Raw genomic sequence first — 18,737 nt, 5'->3', positions numbered from 1 at the left:
CACTTTGCAATAATTTCCTTTTAATTTCAGATACCTTGCTTTTTACACATTAGTGTAACTCCACTGGCTTCAGTGGCATTATTCCAAAATTACACTCGTGTAAATTAAATCAGTGTAATCTGGTTTTGGATATTTATTAAAAAGACTTCCATAGGGTGAGAAACGAAGCAGTTTCAACACAATGATAATGAAGCCAGAGGAAGATTGTGGCAAACTGTTACAAGGGTCGCACATAGGGTGACCAGACAGCAAGTGTGAAAAATCGGAATGGGGTGGGGGGTAATAGGAGCCTATATAAGAAAAAGACCCAAAAATTGCGGCTATCCCGATAAAATCAGGACATCTGATCACCCTAATCACACGTAACTAGTGACTCACAACGTAAGTAAACTCTGTTCACATTCAACTCATGGAGTTCAATATACTGAAATTTTTTAGCTTAATGGCTCTACTGAGGACAAAGAGAAACTGGAGGCGGAGAGCTGATTATTTCATGTACTTGGCTTTCATCTTCAGCATCCACTTAATGTTTCTTTTATTCAAAGAAGAAAACACAACATACTTTAGGTGACACAGAGTGACTATGGAGTTGCATATTCATATGTGCTTCCAGCACATAATGGAAAACAGAATCTGACTAGAACTTTGTCATTAAACTTACACTTACAGTTGTCTACCCTAGAAACAAAATATTTTTTGTAGCAGTTGCTGAAATCACAAGAATATAAACTGACACAGACACTCGGCATGTTATCCAGGGAACATACGCATTCATTCAGAATTCAACAGAAGACACTTTCTTGGCTGACTCATATCACCATATATACATAGTGTGCACTTACAAATATTTTATTAGAGGAAAAGAGTTTGCATTTAAAAATTACACAGTGTGACATTACATTGCGGTGAGTCATACATCTTTGTGTACTTTGTTACCATGCATTCAAGTGCATTGATTCTAGTCCATTCACAGGAGATTTACTGCTCCTCCTGGCCATTTTGTAAACTTTTAAATTAAAATGTAAAGATACAAATTATTCAACCAATATTTTGGTTTTTTTAATAACTTGTAGCTATTTAAAAACATCAGTTAATTACCACAGTTATTGTGTTTCCCTGAGACAGATGCCTACGTGGACCCACACTTCTGAGATTAAAGCCCCCAGCACACAAACTCAGAATCCTGAGGCCAGTCTACCTTGCTCCCCATCTCTTACAGGGATCTCAGGGTATAAAAGGGGGAGTTGTCCCCAAACACCATTAATTTTTCCCCACTAATTCAGGAATCCCTTTAGATTGCAAAGAAGGGGGAATGTGGGCAGGAAGCGTGGATCTGTCTGTGGGCATCATCTCAGAGAACCACAGTTACTGGGGTAAATCACCATTCTTCTCCTTTGAGAATTGGCCACGTGGATCCCTGTTCTTGGATGACTGACAAGCAGCAGTGACCCTCAGCATGAGTCTGAGGAGTGTTAGTTAAAGGTAACTGGGAGGTAGCTTCGCCAAACTGGCATCAGATCAGGATGCCAAGGTGAAGACCAAAATTTATGTGATGTCTGCCAAACTACAGAATTTACTAGGATTATTTTATTTCATAATGTCACTAGGCTTTGGCAATCTTTGTACAGCATAGTGAAGAACAGATGGAGACCTGAGATTCCACTAAGGTAAAGAAAGTCTCTATCTCTTTTCCTTGCAGAAGCCTGCTGCAGTTTCCACGATATGCATCTGAGGAAGTGAGCTGTAGCTCACGAAAGCTTATGCTCTAATAAATTGGTTAGTCTCTAAGGTGCCACAAGTCCTCCTTTTCTTTTTGCGAATACAGACTAACACGGCTGCTACTCTGAAACCTGTCAGTATGCACAAAATAAATCCCCACTGCTTTTTGTTCATCTGGATGGGTGGTGGCACTGAAGTATTCCTAGTATAGATAATGTTCCAGCAATTTCCCATGTTTTTTACTAGTTTGTTAATTAGGCCTTTCTCATGTGTAGTTCTGACCACATCACCCTCCTCTTTTAATCGCTCCACTGCCTCCTTCTTTTTCTCCATATCAGGATCAAGTTTCATGTCCTCACATTCAAAGCCTTTCACAGCTCTGCCTCCTCTATGCACCCCTGTATTTTATTAAACCACCCCACCTACTCTACTCAGTTGCTCTGATTGACCCTTCGCTAGCTTCACACAAACGTCTCTGCTCCTTCCACGCGGTGCCCTCCCTGAGATGGATATAAGGCCACTACTGTCTCCTCCTTCATGTCCCCTCTCAAGACCCAGCTCTCCTGTGATGTCCACAATAAACTGCTAATACATGACTGTTCAGCTCTGAGTTGAGGGGATATATATTTATACATTTAGGCCTGGTCTACACTTAAAATTTAAGCGAAAAATCCATACCTCTCAGCGATGTATCTATGGTAATCTAACCCTTGGTGGAGATACAACTATATTGATGGAGAATAGTTTTGTCAACCTAGCTACCATTACTTGGGAAGGTAGTTTACCTACAGCAACAAAAACCCCCTTCTCCCAAAACAAAACAAAACCCTTCAGTTGATCTAGGCTGAATCTACACTGTGGGTTTATGCTGGCATAGCAATGGCGCTGTAGACCCCATGGTGCAGACACGTCTAAAAACTGTATATATCAATTGTGTATATATTGGGTTTCCCTCCCCACCCTCCATCTTCACCCACCCTTTGCAAATCGATGGTCTAAATTGTGAGTTCTTTTGAACCAGGACCAAGTGTTCATACAGCATCAAGTACAATGGTCCTCAGTCCTGACTGAGACCTCTATACATTATTGCAATATAAGTAACGAACAATAATAATCAATTACATTGTTAATTTTTAGACAATTTCAGAGCAAAATCCCACAAAGACAACATTCCAGCTGAAACCCTATGGTATGATTCTTCTCTTACATAGCTGTCAGGTGTACCTCCAAACACCTGGAAAACTAGGGCGTCAGTAGAGTCACAGATGAGACCTGGAGCACATACCTTATGTTTGGAGGCTGAGGGCCAGCTCCAAGAGCAGCACTCATAGATATGCAGGGCTGGATGGGAGCTCCAGAGAATCTACCCCATGCTGAGTCAAGACCAAGTTTTACCTAGACCATCCCTGACAGATCTTTGTCCAACCTGTTCTCAAAAACCTCCCATTAAGATTCCACAACTCCTTTGATAACCTACTGCAGCACCTAACTATCCTGATTGTTAAAAAGTTGTCCCTAATTTACCTAAACCTCCTTTGGTGCAGATTAAACAGCAGCGTGCATTGATAACAAGGTAGGGGGCATGCCATGCATTGGACTATGGCAAAGTCCGGCTTGGGTGCCCAGTAAACTGCATGCTTGTTTCAAACAAGACAGGCCAATACGCTGCGGGGAGCCCCCTGCTCTGCCCCAGCGGGGATGGACACTGTAGCTGGTGCAGCTTGGACCTCAGGGACTTATGGGGCCCGTGCGGCTTCCCAGCCCTGGGAAGTGCCTGAGCATTTCCCCCGGAGGGAGGCCCTCCTGGTTGGGGACGGTTTACACCCAAGCAGGACTTGTCCCTAGTCCCAGGCCGCAGCCCGGCTGAGAAATAAGAAACTAGACATGATTGCATCGTTAGCGGTAAAGAAAGGACACTGCTGGCCACAGCGCTCCGGCCCCGCGGGAAACCCTTAAACCGCCCCTCCCGCTCCTGCCCCACGGGAAACCATGAACCCCCGCCCCCCCGCTCCTTCCGCACGGGAGACCCTGAACCGCCCCCCCTCTCCTGCCCCACGCGAAACCCTTAAACCGCCCCCCCCGCTCCTGCCCCACGGGAAACCATGAACCCCCGCCCCCCCGCTCCTTCCGCACGGGAGACCCTGAACCGCCCCCCCCCTCCTGCCCCACGCGAAACCCTTAAACCGCCCCTCCCGCTCCTGCCCCACGGGAAACCATGAACCCCCGCCCCCCCGCTCCTTCCGCACGGGAGACCCTGAACCGCCCCCCCGCTCCTGCCCCACGCGAAACCATGAACCCCCGCCCCCCCGCTCCTTCCGCACGGGAGACCCTGAACCGCCCCCACCACTCTTGCCCCGCGGGAAGCCCTGACCCCCCCCCGGGTGGCCCCGGTGCAGAGAGGGGAGCTGTACTGGGGAAACTCGGGTCCCGTTTCACTGGCACTCTAGGGGCCCCGGGGCTGATCAGCGGCAGCCCAGGTGGGGGGCCGGGGGGGGCCGGGGGCCGGGGCCGGGACCGGGGGCCGGGGGGACCCGGGGGGACCCGGGGGCCGGGGCCGGGACCGGCCGCTCCGCCCTGCTCAGGCTAGAGCTGCAGCTGCAGCAGCCGCCGCTGCCTCCTTTTATAGCGGGGCTAAATTTAGGTTGCGCCTGGCTCGTTCCCTCCCGCCCCGTCCGGGACGCGTTTCCTCCGCTCCCTGCAATTGGCTTGAGGGCTCTGGCGGCCCGGGCTATAAGGCAGGGAGGGCCCGGGAGCCGCCAGCTCGCAGCCCCTCCAGCCATCGCCCCGGAGCAGCCGAGCCGGGACGCACCATGGCGCTGAGCGACACGATCCTGCCCTCGTTCGCCACCTTCGCCAGCCCCTGCAGGGAGAAAACTTTCCACGAAGTGAGTGTCCGCGAAGCGCCTGGGCGGGCCAGCCGGGGGCCCGCGTCCTGACGCGCCAGACGCCCTTTTCCCCCAGCCCCAAACTCCTCTGGCCGGGGAGGTCCAGAGGGATGCAGCTACCCACTGCTCCTGCAAAGGGACAGCTGGATAGTAATGACCTGACTCCTGCAAAGGCTTGGGTGGGAAATGCTGTGGAGTGTCAGCATGTGTGTGCAGTGCTAGGGGTGGGGAGTATGTGCAGGGGGAATGCCCCATGAAGTGCTGGGGCATTATAGCATTTTGAGTAACACTGATTGGGAGTAAACGCTAGCCCTGGAGCAGATGGGTTAACCCTGTCCATTAGCAGAGATTCGTGGATCCTCTCCCCTGAGCTCTAATATTCTCTGCTTTTCTTTCTCAGAGATGGAAATGTGACCAGGAGGACAAGGCCCCTGCCAACAGCTGCACCATGCCAGAACTGAGGCCAGGACTGGGCAGCCTCTCCCCTCGCAAAGAGGATGAAGATCTCAACAATGTTTTGGATTTTATCCTTTCCATGGGCAACGACAACTTCAGCCAGAACTCACCTAGTGGGGACTATCCCTCAGCACAGACAGAGCCTAGCAGCTTCTACCAGACAAATCCATCTTCTGGATGCTACAGTTCCCTGGGACAGAGCAATCCACCTCCTTACAACTCCAGCCTCATGTCAGAGATGATCAGATCTGAAATGGACCCAAACTTCTGCCTCCCCAGTCATGTCCAGGGACGATTCTTTGTGACATCCAGCTTTGGGAGCCCACACTTTGTGGACAACATTAAGCCAGAACCTGACATGGACAATTATGGGCCTGTCATGGGCCTCGTCCCTCAGACTTGCCCTAAGATCAAGCAAGAAGGCAATGCAACCTGCATGATGGCCTACGAGCAGCCCAGGATGGCCAGCTCACCCCAGATCCCTGGCACAGAGACACCCCCTCTGAGCCCTGATGACCTCATGGTGACTGACTGCCAAACACAGATGATCTGCCCCTCATCAATGTCATTCCAACAAAGCTATCACTCTGCCACAGGCTTCCACCATCACCAGACCCACTTCCAGTACCAGAGTGCCTCTCAGTTTGGCTTGTTTGAGGACAGCCTGCCCTTGCAACCCTCAGCTCCAAGAGGCATACTAACTCCTCCTTCCTCTCCCTTGGAGCTGATGGATTCCAAGCCCAAAAGAGGGCGACGATCCTGGCCCAGGAAGAGGACAGCCACACACACATGCACTTATGCAGGCTGTGGGAAAACCTATACCAAGAGTTCCCACTTGAAGGCCCACCTTAGAACACACACAGGTAAATACAGCGCAATGCTTGGCTATATGGGGCAACCACGCGGTTTGCCATGTACGGATGCTAAGAAACCCTCGGCCACAGAATTAGTTCTAAGAGCAGAATGTAACCTGAATTGTGTGAGAAGTTCATTAATCCTACAAAAAGAACAGGAGTACTTGTGGCACCTTAGAGACTAACCAATTTATTTAAGCATGAGCTTTCATGAGCTGCAGCTCACTTCATCGGATGTAGCTTACGAAAGCTTATGCTCAAATAAATTGGTTAGTCTCTAAGGTGCCACAAGTACTCCTTTTCTTTTTGCGAATACAGACTAACACGGCTGTTACTCTGAAACCTGTCATTAATCCTACAGAGTCTGTAAACTACATGCATGCCCAACCACAGTCTGAGAGGTTAATAACCCTGTCGTGGCTGGGCGCAGTCTGCATGTGTTTTTGCTTAAGTTTTTCCAACATAACAACGAGTGATACTTGCACCAATGGCCCTCCAATCACTTCCTCCCCCCCCCCCCGCAAAAAAACCAAACAAACCCACAACCATACTCCAAGCAGAGAGCTTCCTCTGCCCAGAGAAGGGAGAAGAGTGGCTACTGCAATTTAATTATCCTGGGAGGCACTTTGATACTATAGTGCTGGGCACCAACATAAAATGCTACGCTAAAATAAATGTTAGGAATATGCTGAGATCTAGTGAGAGAATTTACAACCCTTCTAGTGTTTGGGAGCTGCCTTTATGTGGGAGGAATTCACTGAGTCATGGTCTGTCTGATTTTCCCAACAGGTGAGAAACCTTATCACTGTAACTGGGAAGGCTGCGGCTGGAAGTTTGCTCGCTCTGATGAACTGACTCGTCACTATCGCAAGCACACTGGCCACCGGCCCTTCCAGTGCCACCTCTGTGACAGGGCTTTCTCCAGGTCAGACCACCTGGCTCTGCACATGAAAAGGCACATGTAGCTATAGAGACTCGGTACTGCACATCAGACATTATTTAACGGCTCAGGTGCAGAATCGTTCAAAAATCTGTAGCTGGTACTACTTAGAGGCAACAAAGCTCTAGCCATGGATGGGAAGGAAGAATTTGACTCAAGGAGGTTTAGCCTGTCATCTCCTGAAGAGAATTTAAAGGGACTGTAATAGTGTGACTGTCCACTTCACTCAAGAGAATATGGTTTATTTATAGAGCTTCTGTGAAGGGTAAACTCAACAAGACTCCATGCAGATTGTATAGAAGAAGCTGTAAATACTGTACCTCTGATTGTAATTGCCCAATACATAAGCTTTATAAGACAATGTTTGTATGGAAACTGCCTGAAGTCAACCCTAGATGGGATTAAATGAATGTTTCTGTCGATGATATTTTAGATTTCAGTTGAAGGCATGGCTAAGAGAAACACTCTGATTGTTAGACTATTTGTTTCATTGGTGCAATAATATTCTTGTCTGCCATGATCTACACTAGAAGTACAGGGCTTGATGTCTTGTAAAAAAATAACCTATTTTACTGATTGATTTTTTTTTTATATATTGTACATTGAGAAATGTTGTAATGTATTATGTAAATAAGACAAATGGGCATTTTGCCTATTTCTGTTTTTATTAAAAAAGTAGCAATTTTTCAATGTTTGAAAACATTCTCTTTTTAATAAAATAAATGTTTAAGAGATGTGATCACACTTTATATCTTATTTGAGAGCCAGTCATTATCCTTCCCAACAGCTGAATCAACAGCCTCCTGGAAATGTTTTAAATGAGAAAAAATTATAGGAGGACATTTAAAAAAAAAATCAGGTCCCTGTTCTAAAAACAGGACAAAATTAGGTGTAAAACTCCTGATTAGTTATAGCTGAACTACAGAAAATTCAATGTTATTTCAAATAGGAAAGTGTTTCATATTCAACATGTACTTCCTAAAAATGGTTGTTCAGGTAAAAAGTAAGCAACACTGTAATTTCAGTCTCATTTCTAGTTTATGCTGGACTATTTTAATAGCATCCTTAATGTTTTCCAGATGTAGTCACAGTTTTGCCAGCAGTGTGTGGGTTTTTACTATAAATTTAAACACTGCATTTTTGTAATTATGGAGGCTTATTTTAAGGCAACTTTGTACATAAATTACCCTTGCTCTCAAGAGCTCAGTGCAGAATTCCTATTGATCAGTAGTGAAATGTTTAAACTTTTTTTTTCTTTTTAACATAATTCTCCCACAGAGTTTGGCTAAAGTTTCTTTTTAATACACTCCAAAAACAAAGGTTCATTGAATACGTTATAAAGATTCACAGATTACAAGAGTTAATAAACACATTTTTTTATTGGAGCTAGATAACCTAGTCAAGAGTCCCAATTGCTGCAAACTAATTTCAGACAAACTGAGTATTGTGATTGTAACGGTGCAGAGGTGAAGTCGGTCCACTGAAACCATAAGGAGTTTCTCTAGACCTACACTGCTGTAAAAAAAGATCAGAATCTGGCCCAATTTCTATATTTATGTACTTAGCCTAAAATTATAGTGGATATACTTCATTTTTACTTTTTAGAGCTAGGATTTCACACTACTGGAGTAAAATTATAATTATTATTAATTAGTATAGTATTAGGAAAATGTTTTTCCTAAAATGTATACACTTGGATATTTTAGTATAAGAAATAGAGTTGGGATTTTTTTTCTGACTTTACAAGTTATACTGCACATGAATGAAATCAACAGGAATGTATTTAAAGTCATTGCAAATATAGCTATTCTTCTGTGAAAGCAAAGTCTGGATTTGTTCATGTGGAACAGATGTATTTTGGGCTTCTAATCAGTGACATGGAAGAGTGAGTTCCACATTTCACTTTTACAGCTCTTTCAAAGTGAAATTTGAGGTAAAGTAACTTATTTGCCAGAAACAATTGCTCAATATAATTCCAGAAAGTGAGGATGACTTAAGGATGTTCTAAAATTATCACACCCATTGTTGCAATAGTTCTAAGTATTTCCTCCTTTTTTCTCATAGGCCAAGGTTTCATATCTGAGCGTGTCTGTTGGTGTTTATAACCTCCTGAACAGAATTTTAAAATCAAATCTTAATCTAATCTTTCCATATTGAACTGGATACTTCAAGAATTTAGAGTGTTCTCGTATATGTTGCAACATAATAACTAGTTCCTAAAATACTCCCTTCGTCTCCATAGACTCACAGTTTTTGTGCCTTCTTTTATCTCTCATCTTACACATGATACAGTCTCCCAAATAACGTTCACTGGGTGAGACCCACCCTTATACAGAGAACCAGAACAAGGCTTATTGTACCACATGTAAGCTCTGTGCAGGGCCTGAGAAGCAACATTTTCAGCTCCCTCTGGCCACCTGTGCAGCGTGGCTATGCCTACTACTACAGTTTATGGAGAGGCGTAGCGGCCAGAGCCACTGCTCTCTCTTGCCCTTGTGGATTCCCCATCTCACTAGCCCGCTTTCTGTTCCACCCACACACCTTGTAGAGAGCCTCTGTAGAGCTCTGCTCCATGCCATATGTGGGAAGGGGTTCAATATGTCCATGAAGAAGTCATTTAATATCCACCATACACTATTTAAAAGTGAAGCGTTCACAATGTTTTTAGCTTTCATTTTGATGTAAGCAAATGTTAGACTGTACAAAGTCATCCTGATGCATACACAGGCCTCTGCAAAGTAGGAACCAACTAAACATTAACAAAGCCCCCTGACCACTATGATTTGAACTATCTGATGGTTGCCATCTATGACAGTTTCTATGTAGTCTTTATTGAGAGATTGCAGGTCCCATGTCTCAAGACAGTCCCTCAATAAAGAGCAGTGTTGTTTATATTCCCTTCCACTTTATGTTAAGGGACATGTTATGTTAACAGACAATCCTTATGAGATAGCAATGTTTCTTAATTGGTGCATCCATTGATGCACCTCCAGAGGGGTCTTCTAGAACAGAGTACAGAAATTGTGTGCTTTGCCATATGAGTCATTTAAGCCACCAATTCTTTCTTCAGTTGGAAGGAGCACTCTTATTCTAAAACACCATCCCAACAACAGCACAGTCACGTCCTATTTCTTTAAGTAATGTTCTTTGTTATGATAAGTACTGATTTCCAAGAATCCTGGCCAGGGGAGACCCCTACCACTAACCATGCCAGAGAGAGTTAATTCCTTTCCCACATCCCCTCCAGCACACTAATATCTACATTCACCCATTTTAACATGATTATTAATACATAAATAAAAATCAGTCAGTCAAATCTGCTAAGAGGAAATGTAGAGTCCGTTGTAAACAAGATTTTCACACACACTCTTAAAAGATACCACAATGATGAGTGCACTATAAATGCAAGATAGATCAATAGATTAGATAGAGCATGCTTAGAAACAAACAGATCCAGCACAATGTCCCAAGTCAGTTAGCTGTTCACATTTTTGAATATGAGACATTTTCCAACGTAGTTACTGCTATAGTTCAGTTTCAGCCTGCAATTTTTCACTCAGTTGAAAACAGTCTTCTCTCACCTGTTAACTCAGAAGTGCCAGTTAAAGCCACATGATGTGAACTCAGACTTTAGCAAATACTGTCCTAGCCTCAAAGTCTGTTGCTGCTGAAACAGCAACAAGAGCAGAGCTTGTGTCCTGTCAGCCAGAGAAGCCATTATCGTAGCCCTCCAATACTTCCAGCACTACAGTGAAAACAATTATCCAAAACAGAGACAAAACAATTTAAAATCAAGGGTCTAAAGACTAAAATAGAAGCATGGAAAGGAGCTCTTCCAGATTATCCTGCAGCAACCTGGGGAAGTTTCTAACAACAAAGGAGAGTTTATAACAAACACAGAACTTTGGGGCACCTATTCAGGCTTTAGCTAACCCCATGTAATGATGGGGCTACTAGTATTTCTGAGTGTATAAACCCTTGGTTACTTTCAGTAGTTTATAAACTGATTGCAAAAAATTGTTCCAGGCTGAAATTCAGTCTCTAGCAATAAGCAGTACCAAAAATAGTTTGTCAATTTTTAAAATAATAGGATTGTTAAGTGTTGTGGTTTCAACAACTATTTTGTGCACCAATAACACCTCCCTTTCACAAGCCTCAAGAAGGAGGAAGCGGTTTAGAAATAAAACAGACACCATTTAAAATGTGTTTCCATGGGTCTAGAGGCTGCTGGCTCAATCTGGCAATGAGTGGGGTTTCCACAAATTCCCATGATCTTCTGATCCCAAACAACCAACTCCCTGAACTGGTACCCCCTACCAAAAGTTGTCATCCTGTGGGGGTGGGAGGGTGCCCTAGTGCCCTGCTGCCTCATCCTGTGGTGTCTTTAGGGAAGGGTGGCAGGCCTATTCCCAGCAAATCTTTCCCCCATTTTCTTCCTCAGCAGACATGACAGACCCATTTGTTTACTTTCATCTGTCCACTGGACAGGTCCTAAGGGCATCTCCTCTCTTCCTTTCGCTTCAGGATATTCCCTTTGTGCCCTTTACCCATGTGGCACTCTTCAACCTCTTGCCCAAAGCTGCAGCATATATAACAGTAATCCATATACTAAGAGCTACTGACCCCTCCCATGTAACAGAGCACTAACAATTGGAACCTTATCCAGGTCAGGTGACTGGAACCAGGCCATGAAGTGAAATCGCTTAACAGCCCTCCTGTGTCACACCTTTATTGCTCCATGTGGCCCCTTTCCCCATATGTGACACTGACCTTGTCCATATGCCTCCTCCCTATGTCCATGCATCCCTTTTTCCTATCTATGGCACCAAGAACCCTTCCCCATATATTTCCCACCTGTCCCTGCCTGCTCTCCATGAAATGGGCTGTCGCCATCCTCACTCATTACAGCAACGGGTGTTGTGCCTATTGACAGTTCCCTGCATGCTCTCATTGCATTTTATCTGCTATTCTCTGGTCCTCCTAGAGATTCTAGGGCAGGAGAGTACCTGAGGCATGGAGGAAAGGGAGAAGGAACTGCTATGCCTCCCATCTATGCTTGACAATAATTCTTAATAGCAGGAAGAAAACACATGGCACACTACCTTGGCCTTCACCAGGCCTGTGAGCACCTAGGACTGGGTTCTCATATCTGGCCACCCCTATGCCCATCAGGCCAGATAGAACAGTACCACAATGAAGTGGGTGTACTTCTTGCTTTCTCTACTCTCCGCTATACAAAATTGGGAAGGTGGTATAAATGGGCTCCTGAGAGACTCTACAGGGTAGAAAGAAAAGGAGTACTTGTGGCACCTTAGAGGCTAACCAATTTATTTGAGCATAAGCTTTTGTGAGCTACAGCTCACTTCATTGGATGTATTCAGTGGAAAATACAGTGAGGAGATTTATATACACACAGAACATGAAAAAATGGGTGTTATCATACACTCTGTAAGGAGAGCAATCACTTAAGATGAGCTATTACCAGCAGGAGAAGGGGTGGGAGGGTGGGAGAAAACCTTTTGTAGTGATAATCAAGGTGGGCCATTTCCAGCAGTTAACAAGAATGTCTGAGGAACAGTGTGTGTGTGGGGGGAATAAACATGGGGAAATAGTTTTACTTTTTGTAATGACCCATCCACTTCCTGCCTCTGTTCAAGCCTAAGTTAATTGTATCCAGTTTGCAAGTTAATTCCAATTCAGCAGTCTCTCGTTGGAGTCTGTTTTTGAAGATTTTTTGTTGAAGAATTGCTACTTTTAGGTCTGTAATCAAGTGGCCAGAGAGATTGAAGTGTTCTCCAACTGGTTTTTGAATGTTATAATTCTTGATGTCTGATTTGTGTCCATTTATTTTTTTACATAGAGACTGTCCAGTTTGACCAATGTACATGGCAGAGTGGCATTGCTGGCACATGATGGCATATATCACATTGGTAGATGTGCAGGTGAACGAGCCTCTGATAGTGTGGCTGATGTGATTAGGCCCTATGATGGTGTCCCCTGAATAGATATGTGGACACAGTTGGCAACGGGCTTTGTTGCAAGGATAGATTCCTGGGTTAGCGGTTCTGTGGTGTGGTGTGTGGTTGCTGGTGAGTATTTGCTTCAGGTTGGGGGGCTGTCTGTAAGAAAGGACTGGCCTGTCTCCCAAGACCTGTGAGAGTGATGGGTCGTCCTTCAGGATAGATTGTAGATTCTTGATGATGCGTTGGAGAGGTTTTAGTTGGGGGCTGAAGGTGATGGCTAGTGGCGTTCTGTTATTTTATTTGTTGGGTCAGTCCTGTAGTAGATGACTTCTGGGTACTCTTCTGTCTCTGTCAATCTGTTTCTTCACTTCAGCAGGTGGGTACTGTAGTTGTAAGAAGGCTTGATAGAGATCTTGTAGGTGTTTGTCTCTGTCTGACGGGTTGGAGCAAATGTGGTTGTATCATAGAGCTTGACTGTAGACAATGGATCGTGTGGTGTGGTCTGGATGAAAGCTGGAGGCATGTAGGTAGGCATAGCGGTCAGTAGGTTTCTGGGATAGGGTGGCGTTTTTGTGAGCATTGCTTATTAGCACCGTACTGTCCAGGAAGTGGATCTCTTGTGTGGACTGGTCCAGGCTGAGGCTGATGGTGGGATGGAAATTGTTGAAATCATGGTGGAATTCCTCAAGGGCTTCTTTTCCATGGGTCCAGATGATGAAGATGTCATCCATGTAGCGCAAGTAGAGTAAGGGTGTTAGGGGACGAGAGCTGAGGAAGCGTGTTCTAAGTCAGCCATAAAAATGTTGGCATACTGTGGGGCCATGCGGGTACCCATAGCAGTGCCGCTGATCTGAAGGTATACATTGTTCCCAAAGGTGAAATAGTTATGGGTGAGGACAAAGTCACAAAGTTCAGCCACCAGGTTTGCCGTGACATTATCAGGGATACTGTTTCTGACGGCTTGTAGTCCATCTTTGTGTGGAATGTTGGTGTAGAGGGCTTCTGCATCCACAGTGGCCAGGATGGTGTTTTCAGGAAGGTCAACGATGGATTGTAGTTTCCTCAGGAAGTCAGTGGTGTCTCGAAGGTAGCTGGGAGTGCTGGTAGCGTAGGGCCTGAGGAGGGAGTCTACATAGCCAGACAATCCTGCTGTCAGGGTGCCAATGCCTGAGATGATGGGGCATCCAGGATTTCCAGGTTTATGGATCTTGGGTAGCAGATAGAATACCCCAGGTCGGGGTTCCAGGGGTGTGTCTGTGCGGATTTGTTCTTGTGCTTTTTCCCAACAAATGGTGTAGTTTCTTTTGGTAACCCTCAGTGGGATCAGAGGGTAATGGTTTGTAGAAAGTGGAGTTGGAGAGCTGCCGACCAGCCTCTTGTTCATATTCCGACCTATTCATGATGACGACAGCACCTCCTTTATCAGCCTTTTTGATTATGATGTCAGAGTTGTTTCTGAGGCTGTGGATGGCATTGTGTTCTGCCCGGCTGAGGTTATGGGGCAAGTGATGCTGCTTTTCCACAATTTCAGCCCGTGCATGTCAGCGGAAGCACTCTATGTAGAAGTCCAGTCTGTTGTTTCGACCTTCAGGAGGAGTCCACCTAGAATCCTTCTTTTTGTAGTGTTGGTAGGAAGGTCTCAGTGGATTAGTATGTTGTTCAGAGGTGTGTTGGAAATATTCCTTGAATTGGAGACATCGAAAATAGGATTCTAGGTCACCACAGAACTGTATCATGTTCGTGGGGTGGAGGGGTAGAAGGAGAGGCCCCGAGATAGGACAGATTCTTCTGCTGGGCTAAGAGTATAGTTGGATAGATTAACAATAATGCTGGGTGGGTTAAGGGAACCATTGCTGTGGCCTCTTGTGGCATGTAGTAGTTTAGATAGTTTAGTGTCCTTTTTCTTTTGTACAGAAGCAAAGTGTGTGTTGTAAATGGCTTGTCTAGTTTTTGTAGAGTCCAGCCACAAGGAAGTTTGTGTGGAAGGTTGGTTTTTTATGAGAGTATCCAGTTTTGAGAGCTCATTCTTAATCTTTCCCTGTTTGCTGTAGAGGATGTTGATCAGGTGGCTCCGCAGTTTCTTTGAGAGTGTGTGGCACAAGCTGTCAGCATGGTCTGTGTGGTATGTAGATTGTAATGGATGTTTTACCTTCAGTCCTTTTGGTATGATGTCCATCTGTTTGCATTTGGAAAGGAAGATGATGTTTGTATCTGTACGAGTTTTTTCATGAAGTTGATAGATTTCCACTCCATACAGCTAAATGCAGTGCCTTCCAGGGTAGAGCATCTGAAAATGGATTTGTCTGCTCATACTATCCTCAGCTTGAGGTGCAGAGAGGTAGGGGGCGGGGATTTATCCTAAATTCGATGTGCAGGAAACAGGTTTGATTTAATCTCTCACGGTGTGAGTTTCAGCCACAATTATTTGATCTAACAATATTTTATGTGGACTCAAAATGAGTCATGTGCCCAACTTTACAGTACAAAGATGGTATGTTCACTTACAGCATCTCCTCACCTGCTGCAGCATCGGGGCCAATTGAGGTTTTATGCATTCTGCAAGTTTATTTTTTTACCATCTGTTATTGGTGCCTATTGCTTATTTTATAAATTAAAAGTGCCCAGGAACTAGCACAACTTCAGCCTTTCACCTTCAACTCTGATAGCTACCCCTCCAAATCCCTACTATTATATTAGACCAAAAGAGACTTTTACACAGAAAGCTGGTAGCACAGATACTTTCTACAGCTTTAATTAAGGATGTGACCATGTGACGAAGCGGGACTGTTCTTAATGTTTCCTCTGAATATTGTGGAGGTGCCTCAGTTTCCCCTAGGCAGTTCTTAAGTATCTAGGTGGTGGGATAAAGGTGTATGATCATTGCAGAGCCCTAGAGGGCAGGTGTGTGCAGGGGTCTGGACACAGAGAATGGCCAACACCCTGTTTCCTGGCAACTGATGGCCTGGGCCCTGCAAGGTGAGAGCTAAAGGTTTGGAGAACAAAGGAATCCGGTGCCCTCCTGGCCCGGGAAAGGGACAAAGCCCAGAGGAGGAGGGGCTGGAGGGAGTTGCAGTTTGGGTCTGGCTGGGGACATGGAGTGAAGTGCAGACGGGGTTGTCTGGCTCACTGCCCCCCAAAATGGACCTGGCTGAGGGGTCCTATTCTCTGCACCTACAAGCTCTATGTTAGACCATGTCCCTGTCATCTAATAAGCCCTCTGTTTTCCTGGCTGGCTGAGAGTCACGTCTGACTGCGAAGTTGGGGTGCAGGACCCTCTGGCTTCCCCAGGACCCCACCTGGGCGGACTCGCTGTGGGAAGCGCACGGACAGGCAGAGGAGGCTGAATGCTCCGAGGTCAGACCCAGGAAGATGGAAGTTGTGTGAGCTGTGAGTCCTGAAGACAGTCTCCTCACAGAAAGGAAACTCCCCCAGAGTCCTGACTGGCTTTGTAGGGAGCAGTTCCAGAGCATCACCCGGGGACTCCGGGACAGACCATTCCTTTAATCAGAGTCTTTTCACATTGTGAGGATTTGGAGATTGCTTACTGACAGCCCAAAATAAAGTGATTGGATATTAATTTAATAGTGGACTTATCTAAAACAACTTAAAAAGTATACAAATATTAAAGCTGCCAAACAGCTTTTTGATGAGGCTATTCCCTTCCCACCTCCCTCTAAAGGTCTGCATTGTAAGGGAAAGGGATTGTGCAGAAAAAGCAAAGTGGTGCTTCACTGTGAGGCTTTCACAGCAGCCCAACTGGGTGACCCACTTGCTTCAGAGTCAAGATAGATGCCTAGAGCTTCTTCCTTCAATAGCTATTCTTTGCCATGGTCTGGGATGCCAGTTTCCCCAAGAAACCAATACTATATCTGTAGTGCTGTTGGAAGAACTTCTGGCTGCATCTCTTTGTGCCCTGTCTGTTCTGTCAGACCATTTTCCACTCACTCCCCTTTGCAGTCTTTCAGCTGAAGGTGTGTCTCCAGTGGCTGTACAGCATGGAGTATTCAGCTTAGCAAGTCTGTTTGCAGCTCCCTATGCTCTCTCACTACTTCTAGCCACAGTGTTGTAGACATCAAATACAAGAACTTTCAGTAATTTAACAGATTTAGCAATTTATTAATGGCAGTGGACATTTTACCCAATTGCTTCCTTAGCAGGATTTGCTCCACGAGGCCCAGGAGCGACTGATTAGTGATTAGTGCCTGCTAATCATTTGAGTTGCCTCCTCTGCTCTGTTCCGCCTGTTGATTGGTGGAAATGGTTCTTGTGTTTTGTGCGAGACACCAGTATGAAATATGCACAAACACAAGATCCATCCACTGGGAAAAGGCAGCTAGGACTTTCCATGGAGTCCCAAAACACAGATGGGTCATATTCCCCTCACCTATCAAGTTTTATGTGACAGGTGGTGCCTTGGTAATAGTGATGGCTGCTGTACAAATGCCTAAGAGCCATGAGAGAGAACACAATTTATGTGGAGGCCCTGTATTCGGATAGATGGTCATTGACGTCTTTCAAGGGATCGAGATTGATAATATTTACATATAACTAAATGTATATTTAATTGAGATGCCTTTTACATGGATTATTTATTTAATAGGATAAGGCAAAAAATGAAAAAAGCTGGGTGCCTCCAGTTAGGTACTTAAGTCCCTATTTGGGTACCTGCATCAGTGGCCTGATTTTCAGAGGGTCTGAGCACTCTCACCTTTAACTGAAATCAATGGGAATCACAGCCACTTGGCACTTCAGGACACTTATTTAGGCACCTGTCTTTGGCCTCCTAACTGAAAAGGTTGGTCTCCACATTGTAGTACTTACTCATTTGTCCACATCCTAAAGGGTTTTCCCTAAACAGAAATTAATTTTAAAAGTACATCACAAAATAGCAGTATCTGGACAAAAGCCCTGTTTTTTTTTTTTATTTACCTGCTTCAGCCATCATTTGTTTGCAAATTAAAACAAGTTATTCATCGGCCTGACCATGAATCCAATGTGTGTAGAGATTGCTGCTGAAGACATTTATCTTTCTGGTGGATTTATGCTTAGATGTGGTATCCCTTTAAGTGGGCTTCACTGTATGCTTTTGCAGTTATGTTCTTACACTTCAGAGTGTTCCTAGAGGGTTTGACCTATCACTATATCATCAGGAAACATCTGGAATAGCAGACTGAGTACTTCCTGGGACATTTTTGGTAAATGTAAAGAAATTGTTGCACCTTGAAGGTTTTCCACAGACTATTTTAGCACCTGGGCATGATGTTGGTATAAATTACAAGTTATTTTTCATAAGTCTATGTTTTTATACACACACACCCTCAAACCAAGGGAAGTAAATTGTGTTGAAATTAATTGATCTACAGAAGAGCCTCAGAGTTACAAATACCTCGGGAATGGAGGTTGGTCATAACTCTGAAATGTTTGTAATTCTGAACAAAATATTATGGTTGTTCTTTCAAAAGTTTACAACTGAACATTGACTTAATAAAGCTTTGAGACTTTACTATGCAGAAGAAAAATGCATTTAATCATCTTAATTTAAATGAAGCAGGCACAGAAACTGTATCCTGCCCGTGTCAAATCTTATTTTAAACTTTCCCTTTATTTTTTAGTAGTTTAAATTTAACACAGTACTGTATAGTATTTGCTTTTTTTTGGGTTTCTGCTGCCTGATTGCATACTTCCAGTTCCAAGTGAGGTGTGTAGTTCGTAACTCTGATGTTCTATTGTACCTATAAAAAAAAAAGTCAAAGCATTCCTAGAATCACTGAGTCTCATTCCCTGAACAGATGAAGCTGAAGCTGGGTGCAGAAACCATTTCTAAGAATCAAGGGATTATTCCTAAAACAACAAGGAATGTTCACTGCTCCTGTCTATAAGCTCTTTCTATTGATCTGTGGTCAGGAGGAGCATTAATAGA

At 44.7% G+C, this 18,737-nt stretch overlaps 1 protein-coding gene across 1 annotated transcript; it reads left to right on the top strand.

The window, feature by feature from the left end:
• Window positions 1-4,445: 4,445 nt before the first annotated feature.
• On the top strand, window positions 4,446-7,593 carry KLF2 (KLF transcription factor 2). The gene is made up of 3 exons (XM_084614374.1): window positions 4,446-4,604; window positions 5,005-5,923; window positions 6,704-7,593. The coding sequence occupies exons 1-3, from the start codon at window positions 4,530-4,532 to the stop codon at window positions 6,877-6,879; spliced, it is 1,170 nt and encodes a 389-aa protein (XP_084470500.1). The 5' UTR covers window positions 4,446-4,529; the 3' UTR covers window positions 6,880-7,593.
• Window positions 7,594-18,737: the final 11,144 nt, after the last annotated feature.

The sequence above is a fragment of the Lepidochelys olivacea genome (assembly GCF_965140295.1).
Source record: "Lepidochelys olivacea isolate rLepOli2 genome assembly, chromosome: 25".
Classification (NCBI taxonomy): domain Eukaryota; kingdom Metazoa; phylum Chordata; order Testudines; family Cheloniidae; genus Lepidochelys; species Lepidochelys olivacea.
This window is presented reverse-complemented; position numbering and strand designations above follow the sequence as displayed.

Bases quoted from the DNA above. Each gene is read 5' to 3' on its own strand.
- KLF2 (XM_084614374.1), top strand. From the start codon at position 4,530: ATGGCGCTGAGCGACACGATCCTGCCCTCGTTCGCCACCTTCGCCAGC. The intron at 4,605-5,004 runs GTGAGTGTCCGC...TTTCTTTCTCAG, and splicing joins GGGAGAAAACTTTCCACGAA to AGATGGAAATGTGACCAGGA. The intron at 5,924-6,703 runs GTAAATACAGCG...TTTTCCCAACAG, and splicing joins CCACCTTAGAACACACACAG to GTGAGAAACCTTATCACTGT.